Here is a 9,099-nt window from a genome sequence, read left to right on the forward strand (position 1 = left end):
TTTATTACAGATTGTTTTCAAATGAAAATGCTTTTATCTTGTGATTAAATGTACATTTGCACCCACTTCAGTTCAGCAAGGCACACAACACCTTAAGACATCCCAAAAAACAAAACTGACAACACAAAACAGTTTCTATTCACCACATGAATTCCCACACATGCGACAAAGGCCATAAACAATTCAGATTTTCAAATATTAATAATTGAGAGCCATTCTCGCAATTTAAAACTAAAAATACATGAACATGTCTGCATTTTTTAGTCATTTCACCACATTTAAAGCAAAAAAAGTTGTGGCTAATCAATGAGAGTATGCATGCAGAACAGTCTAATGCGGGAAAAATGGTTGAAAAGCCGCGAAACGTAGTGTCAAGAGCTAAAAATTTATAAAAACACTTGATTTTGGATCGAAAATGTAGAGGCTTTGTCGCCCAAGCAGGTGGGACCGGCGAAGCCGAGCCCCTCTGCTTGTCTAAACTATTGGTAGTTTTCTAACACGTCCTAATAGAGTACAGCACAAAATCCAATGTTATGATGAATGTAGGCTTTTGCAACATATTTTAAATATACCTCAAAGAATGTAAAAACATTTTGCTTTACCTTTATTTTTGCTCAATGTTACGATGATTAATTTATATTAGGGATTTTTCTCCACGATGAATCAAATTTGCCTTGATTTTGTGCTTTTTCAGTGGACATCATGCTGTTCATAGCAAACTCATTCATGCATTCATTTTCTGAACCACTTATCCTCACAAAGGTCACGGGGGTGCTGGAGCTTATCCCAGTTAACTATGGACACCCTGAATCGGTGTCTAACCAATCGCAGGGCACGAGACGGAAAACCATTCACGCTCACTCTCAGACCTAGGGGGATTTTAGTGTTCAACCCACCTACGCTGCATGTTTTTGGGATGTGGGAGAAAACCCACACAAGCCCGGGGAGAACATTCAAACTCCCCACAGTGAGGACTGACTTGGGATCGAACCCTTGACCCCAGAACTGTGAGGCCGAAACGCTAAACACTTGTCTGCCAAGCTGCTCATAGCAGAGTATTTTAGTTTTAGTTGGTAACATTTCTGCACCAGAAAATGGTCCAACCACAAATGTACACTAATACCTCGCAAATTCGTAAATTGACTATCGCGGATTCACCACATTTCGGCTTGGATCCGCCAAATATGAAAAGTTTATAATGGTAGGAATATGAATACAAACATAGAAGAAGTTAACTCACAATTGGAGAGTATTTCGCTGAACACTAAGGGGCAGTGTCTACCTCTGGGAGTTAAATGATAGTACAGATAGAGCTTTAACATTCAAAATACTATATACAGTGGTACCTTGAGATACAAGCTTAATGCATTCTGGGACCGAGCTCGTATGTCGATTTACCCGTATCTCAAATCAACGTTTCCCATGGAAATGAACTAGATACAAATTAATTCGTTCCCACCCTCTGAAAAAACACAAAAAAACAGGATATTACAATGGAAAAACATATTTTTATTGGGTGTAAGTCACCATCTACTAACAGAGTAACAAATAACTAGTGGTTATGATGTTTAATAATAAAATGAGGCATTATTTTATACAAAGGGGAGTTCGTGGATAGGGGAAAGAGAGGGTCACTTGACGGATGCGCTCGTAACGTAACAAACTTTAAATTTAACGTAAATGAACTTCGATTCCTATACACACACACACACACACTTAAAAAAATAATCTTTTGTTACACTAAATTTAAAACTTGTGCAATAACCAAGGCAAAGAGGTTCATGTATTCCACCGCGGCTTTCGAGGCGAAATTCCTGCTTCTCCATACGTATTGACCAGCTAGCTCAGTCACGCATATACTACTCATGTTTTTCGATTATTTCGTGCTTAATATCGATTGTCATCATATGCCTTTTCTTCGCACCACCCTTCATTGCACCGGCTTGCTTTGGATCCATTGTGTTTCCCTTAATTCTGAACTGACTAATGCAAAAAAATTAAATAAAAACGGAAACAATGCAACGCTCTGCCCAGTGCTCGTAGAGATCTTTGCACGAGGGAGATGCGGCGAGAGAGACAGTGCGGTGAAATCATAAAGCAGCCTCTTGCGTTGGCCACCTGGCTGTATGCTCGTATATCAAAATTTGTCTCGTATCTCAAGGTAAATATTTGCTCAGAATATTACTCGTATCTCAAATTCCTCGTATGTCGGGGCACTCGTATGTCGGGTTATTACTGTAATGTAAATAGACACCATAAAAACATTGTCCCTACATTGCGGTTATTCACTTATTGCGGCAGATTTTGGACCTTATTAACCGCGATAAATGAGGTATTACTGTATGTACATGTTGTTTGACTGCAAGTTAACAATCGTGAATTGATGACGAGAGAAAGGTTGAGGTTTGCAACATCATCATGTGATGGAGTGCCTTAACTCACCTTGAACGACTCATAAGTCAAGGTACCACTGTGTCTTTATCTCAAGTTTTTTAGTATACTGTAACTAAAGTTAATGTCAAATTGGGTTGTTAGTGAATTGAGATTAATATAAGAGAATGATATTTTGCAAATCATCCCCCACGCCTTGGCTCTGAGGCATCAAATGGAGACAGGGCAGATGAGGACTCGATCCTCCAGCAGGACACTTAGCACGAGAAACACAAAATAGAGCGTGAACATAGTGAAGCCGAGCATTCGGCTCATTTTCCAGTGACACGTTGCGATGGAGATGATGACAAAGAGGAGCATGAGGAAGAGCAGAACGATGGCGCAGAACAGCCCGTTGGAGCTGACGGTCACCGGCTGGCCGTTATGCATCAGCGAGTACAAGAGCCATGGAACCGGTAAGCTACGAGCGTGAAACAAAGAACGGTCATTGCAAAATTGGAGTATGTATGGGCAGAGCACCAATAAAACAAAAAAAAATCTGACTTACCCTACAGTGATGTCAAAGATGTTACTGCCCACTGAGCTGGACACAGCCATGTCACCTAGACCTTTGCGGGCCACGATAACACTGGTGATAAGGTCGGGGATTGATGTACCGGCGGCCAGGATGGTAAGGCCCATAATTTCCTCTGTGATGCCTATGGTCTCGCCCACCTGGGCTTAGAAACATGCCAATACTTTATCACTCCACACTAAGAGCAGGGAACTACTATGATAAATATAAACTGACCTGATGAGCCCACCACACCATCAGGTAGGAAAAAACAGCAATCCATAGGATCGTGCCAATGAAGGTAAAGGCAAAGTATTTCTTGGATGCCTGGAAAATATAAAAGGGACATTTTATTTAACTGGACCTGTGACTTATAGTATTCAGGTGAGTCTTTTTCCCCCCACACTGAGCGCCAGAAGTGTGCCCATGACTACAAAAATTGACACAGTTGTTCAGAACTGGTGCTCAAGATGAAGACTTCAATGGATTTGGTAGTGATTTGGGGTTCGAATCCAGGTCAGTCCACCTGTGAGGAGTTTGCATGTTCTCCCCGGGCCTGCGTGGGTTTCCTCCAGGTACTCCGGTTTTGTCCCACATTCCAAAAACAAGCATGGTAGGCTGATTGGACACTAAAATGCTATTGGTATTGGATAACTTTATTCCTCCCGTATTTGGGAAATTTCGTTGTCACAGTAGCAAGAGGGTGAGAATGGAGATATAGGAAAGGCATTTTAGACATAAATTGCCCCTAAGTATGAGTGTGGGTGTGCATGGTTGTCCGTCTCCTTGTGCGTGTCCCTTGCCTCTAGCCCAAAGTCAGCTGGAATAGGCTCCAGCACCCCTGTGACCCTAGTTTAGAGGAGTAATGTTTTATAATGTTCTTGGCTTGTTATCAAATAAATATGTTCCACAATATGTGATTTATACATGAATTTAATGTTGTTGTTTTTATTTTTATTTTAGGGGGGTTAAAAAAGGGTTTTCTATTTGCAGAAAGATTAAAATGTTGTGTGCGCAATTAATAGTGACAAATAATGAAAAAAAATGGCTTTTTATTGGCACTTATACAGATTGGTAGGTTTCATTAAAAAATTAAATTATTGTCCAATCGTGGCTCTTTTCGTGCTTTATCTGTGAATCAACTCTGCAGTAGGAAACTTATCCAAGATGATAGGTTGCAAAATTTATTTTTATTTTTAGCATATATTGTAGCTTCCCAAGCTTCGCTAAGGAAAAAAAACTCAAAACGTGTGTTTCTATATTTGTTAGTAAATTGAGATGTCATTTCATCTAATTTCATCTCATTTTCTGAACCGCTTTATCTTCACTAGGGGCGCTGGAGCCCATCCCAGCTGACTTTGGGCCAGAGGCAGGGGACACCCTGAATTGTTGGCCAGCCAATTGCAGGGCACACAAGGAGACAAAACAACCATTCATGCTCACACTCATACCTAAGGGCAATTTAGGAGTGTCCAATCAGCCTACCATGCATATCTTTGGAATGTGGGAGGAAACCGGAGTACCCGGAGAAAACCCACGCAGGACAACATGCAAACTCCACACAGGTGGATTGACCTGGATTTGAACCCAGGTCCCCCACTGTGAGGCTGACCACTCAGCTGCCTGGCCACCCTGACGTTATTTCAGTGTACCTTTTTTACACCATTTTTATTTTGTGATATTTTTCTGTCTTTTACACACCGGGTTGCGGACGTCTGGGAGCGTGAGCCACAAGGGGAACACTACGGGCAACAGCAGAAGGTAAGTGAGTTGCTTGCGTCTGCTGGACGGCCAATCCAGAGTCAAGGGCTCGTTCTCCTCCCCCTCTTCCTCCTCTTCTCCGTCATCATCCTCACTTTCACAAGCTCCATTGTTATCTCTCTCACTGCTTTTGTCACCACCTGGGCCACCTAAGCTTTCCTGCAGGAAATTGTCCATTTTATCGGGAAATAAATATATTAACCTTATACCTTCAAAACATTAACAGGGAGGGAATTTTTATTCATGACGTTGAGCGGCATGCCTGCTTGTCTGTCACGTTCCCCCCGGTGTCCGCGTCAGCTGGAGGCCGGGAGGTCGACGGCTCCTCTGGACCACCGGGTGTCCCAGCTGTGGGCACCTCACATTTGACCTTGTGATCTCCATCTAAACAAGATGGATTAAAAAAAAAACATTTCCTCTATAAAAACAAACAAAACAAAAAAACAGCTGATGTTTTAAACATTCAAACACTTCTTGATGAATTTCACCTTAGCAAAAGAAAATCCTCTTAAGATGAAAAAGATTTGGCACATAGACATCATGTAAATCCTCTGTAGGATTGATATGGATTTGCTTCAAGCTCTCTGCACAAAAGCACTTTGGTCTGCCTCTCAGGGACTGAAGCACCTCATTAGTCCAAATGTTATGTCTGGACACACAAAAGTCTGATTGCTGAGTACTGCTTGAGTGGCTTTAACAAAATAAAATTAGAGATTGCTGACCACCAGCAAAGGCAAACTGTGATAAAGATGAACAGAAATTACACTGCCATTTTCTATTCAAATATTCATTGCTGTCATTTGGTCTTACCAAAAGCCAAAAAATCATGTCAGTCCTCAGACATGAATATAATGTTAAACCTGTGGTGTGATTTGAAGTCATCAAAACAGACAGAACTGGAGTTTTTTTGGGGGGTCTCAAAGAATGGTCCAAAATATTTACAACCAGAACGCAGACGCTAATTCAGGGGTGGGCAAACTATTCCACAACGGGCCGCAGTTGGTGCAGGTTTTCATTCCAACCCAGCACTTTTGCTTGCTTTGGAGTTGTCCGACCTTTCTTAATGATGTCCAGCTTTTTTTCCTTGAAAAGTCCGTCTTGAAAATGGCTTTGACAGTAAATCTGCAAACAAATCCATTTCTTCTTCTTCAGCCATTGCGGGTTGACAAACTGCTATTAAATCAACACAACAATATATTTGCTTGTGCAGCTCTCTCCAGATACAGTTTGGTAGCTCTGGCTAGTCCACTCTATCACTAGCCAATCATAGTTGGTGAAAGCGATGACGTATCCCTACGCCTGCGAGAAGGCAATGACGTATCCGTACGCCTGCAAGAAGGCCTTGGTGTCACCAAATTGAATTCTGATTGGTTAAAGCAACATCTGGAAGCAGTGCAACCAGGGGGAAAAGCAATCAAAGGAAGCTAACAGACAATTTGGAATTTTTTAACAAGTATTCATGGACAAAATATAATTAACATCAGTCTGTGATTCAGATATTTCTTAGGCCAGCAGAGAAGGCCTTGAAGGCCCTGACGGCACACCACTGGTTGTCTTTGGTGGAAGCTGTGCCCAAATCCAACATTTTTCCTTATTCATTTTGCACAACCATTTGTTACACCTGGCGGTCTGTCTATTTCAATTCCAATTTACGCAAACAATAAAAAAGGGAACCATTGAGTTCAGAAAATACATGGTGATTTCAATGAGTTGTTAACCTTAAACTTGTCCTAACTAGGAGTTTGTATAGAGACCTTCTCTTCCTTTCCCTGGTGGCGCTTGGAAAAGACAACATTGATGTTGGTGAGTCCCTGCCTTGAATTTTCAAGTGGTATAAAAAATAGTTTTGCTTGTTGAGATGTATTCACTTAATGTATATAAATACATGTGTATATATGTACATATGTGTGTGTTAATATGCTTACATACAGACACACTTATAAACATGCATACAAAAATTTGGGCACTGCTGATAATTTTCAACATTTTTGTTTATACAACATAGGTTGTATACATCAGCCATTTCAGTTACATAAATCATATAGCAGACATACACAGTAATATTAAAGAGGTGAAAAAAGTGTGTCTAGTTACGGAAAGTGCAATAATTTATATATATGTATATATATTATATATACTCCGTGTGCGTGTGCATATATCTATATCAATACATGCACATGCACACAATTTGATATGATTTTTTCTTTATACATCATAGGTTGTATGGCTCAGACATTTCAGGTATATAAATCATATAGCGGACATACACAGACAGTAACATTAAAGAGGTAAAAAAAATCAAATATATTAAAAACTGTCTAGCTATATACATAGCTCATATATGTGTGTGTATATAAGTATATGTATATATGAATATATTTTATATTTTTAAGCACTATGCTTACCTGTTTCAGGAACATTCAGTGGCTTTACTTTGTTGCTTGCTGCAGTAAAAAAAAATGAAGGTTGTTAATTGTTGCTCCATAGAAAACTGTCACAAAGAAGAATGGAATAAGCAGTCATTGCAATTAAATGTTGTTAATGAAGTTAAAAGCCATGCAGGCAAAATGCTGATGTACTGTAAAGACAACACTATTTTAAACCAAGACCAGATAAAAACTTCTCAAGGCACCAGTTACCTTTCTTCTGCATGAACCCCTCCCCTCTGACATCACCATTAAACGATGTTTCTAGAGAAATATAGAGCAAAATGTAACTCTGTCACATGCGAATATTGTTTAGAAATAAAAAAACATTATTATTTTTCAAAGCTAGGATAATGATGTTGATACAATTTAGTTGAGCGCAGACGGAAAATACCAAAGAAGCACAAACTGTTTCTGTTTTTTGAACTGAATTACTTTGAGTTGAGACTTCCAATAACAGCATAGACACCAAGACCAAATAACACTTACTACATTCAAACTCAGTCACATTTCCAGTCAAGAAACAGACTATTTTTTGTCAATTTTTTTGTTTTTTGGATCTGCTTGGTGGGATTTAAAGAGTTGGGAAGATTGACAAGCCAAATAGTACGCCATGATCTTCACGATGCTGATGATGCAGGTTGCCGTGGTGATAAAGCGCTTGCTTTACCAGCACACTGGCTTTGTATGCAGCTTCTATGAGCGTGTATTGGAAAGCTGATTAAGGATCAGCTGTGAGTGAGAGTAAAGTGAATTTTGAGGACGGCCCTCATCAAGGGCCTCCCACTCACAGGAAGGACCATGTGGATTACAGTAATACCTCGATTATTGCGGTTACTGGGGGGTGCTGGAGCCTATCCCAACTGACTCCGGGCCAGGAGACGGACAACCACGCACACTCACACCCATACCTAGAGGCAATTTAGAGTGTCCAATCAGCTTACCCTGCATGTTTTTGGAAATGTGGGAGGAAACCGGAGTACCTGGAGGAAACCCACACAGGCCCGGGGAAAACATGCAAACTCCACACAGGTGGACCGACCTGGATTTAAAGCCAGGACCACAGAGCTGAGAGACCGACGCGCTAACCACTCATCCGCCGGGTTGCCCCAAAGAGGAAAATATTAAAGTAATTTAACATTTATAATAAAAAAAAACGATGAATTTAAAAAAATAAAATTTATTTTGTCCTTTTTTGGTAAAATACAAATGAAAAAGAAATAAATGTTTTTTTCGATCATTTTGAGGCCAGTTGTTTAAGGATTTATTGACTGCCAAAATAGTTGTTGATTCATTTAATAATTGGTTAGTTGTTAGTTAGTTAATTGTATTGCATTTAGTTAATCAATTTTCCAGGTTGCAGCGATCCACTGATGGCTACCATCCTTCCCAGTCAAAATGAAGTGAGCGTGAGTTGACAAAAGGGCCTTTGAAGAAAACCCTATGAAATTTCAATAGATTTGTAATAATTGAAATAATTGTCATTACCTTCTCCCAAAGGGTCCAATGTGTGGATCATTAGCTGAAAGATGGTGCTCCTTAGCGAGGTGTTGTGGAGAGATGCTGACCTCCAGCCTCGCAGCTGGGCAGGACGCTCCTGCCCACATATACACAAAACGAAATGTTCAATGGGGTTGAGGTCAGGCCATTCCTTACGCTCCATTCTTAAATTCTACAAGTAGAGTCTGATAATGCTGCCAGTGTTGTTTAAGGCTTTGGAAAAATATTGATTACACTTAAAAATGTTAACTGTAGCAGAACTTAAAATTTCAGGTCAACCTATTACCAAGAAATCTCAGGTTTTGATGAAAACATATCAATTTAATGCCGCAAACTCACAATTTTAAGTATTACAGAACAAGTACAAGTTTATTTTAAGCATCTGGAGCCAGGCGAGGTCTCAGGTCACACAGCTTAACATTTCAATGTTGTAAATCTTAAAATTCCAAGTTTACATAACCTTTCACA

The 9,099-nt window shown here is 40.1% G+C and overlaps 2 protein-coding genes across 5 annotated transcripts in view; one reads left to right on the plus strand and one right to left on the minus strand.

The window, feature by feature from the left end:
* slc67a1 (solute carrier family 67 member 1) overlaps positions 1-9,099 on the plus strand; it is a 184,722-nt gene that overhangs the window by 142,830 nt on the left and 32,793 nt on the right. The window lies entirely within an intron of this gene.
* Positions 54-9,099, minus strand: part of LOC144064567 (sodium/potassium/calcium exchanger 1-like) — a 16,543-nt gene continuing 7,497 nt past the window's right edge. For 2 of the 4 annotated variants that reach the window (XM_077587223.1, XM_077587214.1), the window contains exons 4-11: positions 8,620-8,728; positions 7,345-7,395; positions 7,111-7,149; positions 4,968-5,089; positions 4,646-4,864; positions 3,182-3,271; positions 2,939-3,105; positions 54-2,851 (exon numbers count right to left, since the gene is read on the minus strand). In XM_077587223.1, the coding sequence (XP_077443349.1) occupies positions 2,602-2,851; positions 2,939-3,105; positions 3,182-3,271; positions 4,646-4,864; positions 4,968-5,089; positions 7,111-7,149; positions 7,345-7,395; positions 8,620-8,728 (1,047 nt within the window). In that variant the 3' untranslated portion in view covers positions 54-2,601. Of the gene's footprint in view, positions 2,852-2,938; positions 3,111-3,181; positions 3,272-4,645; positions 4,865-4,967; positions 5,090-7,110; positions 7,150-7,344; positions 7,396-8,619; positions 8,729-9,099 lie in introns of those variants that run through there. The other 2 variants (XM_077587230.1, XM_077587240.1) reach the window with 2 other exon arrangements.

The sequence above is a fragment of the Stigmatopora argus genome, chromosome 2, assembly GCF_051989625.1.
Source record: "Stigmatopora argus isolate UIUO_Sarg chromosome 2, RoL_Sarg_1.0, whole genome shotgun sequence".
NCBI lineage: Eukaryota > Metazoa > Chordata > Actinopteri > Syngnathiformes > Syngnathidae > Stigmatopora > Stigmatopora argus.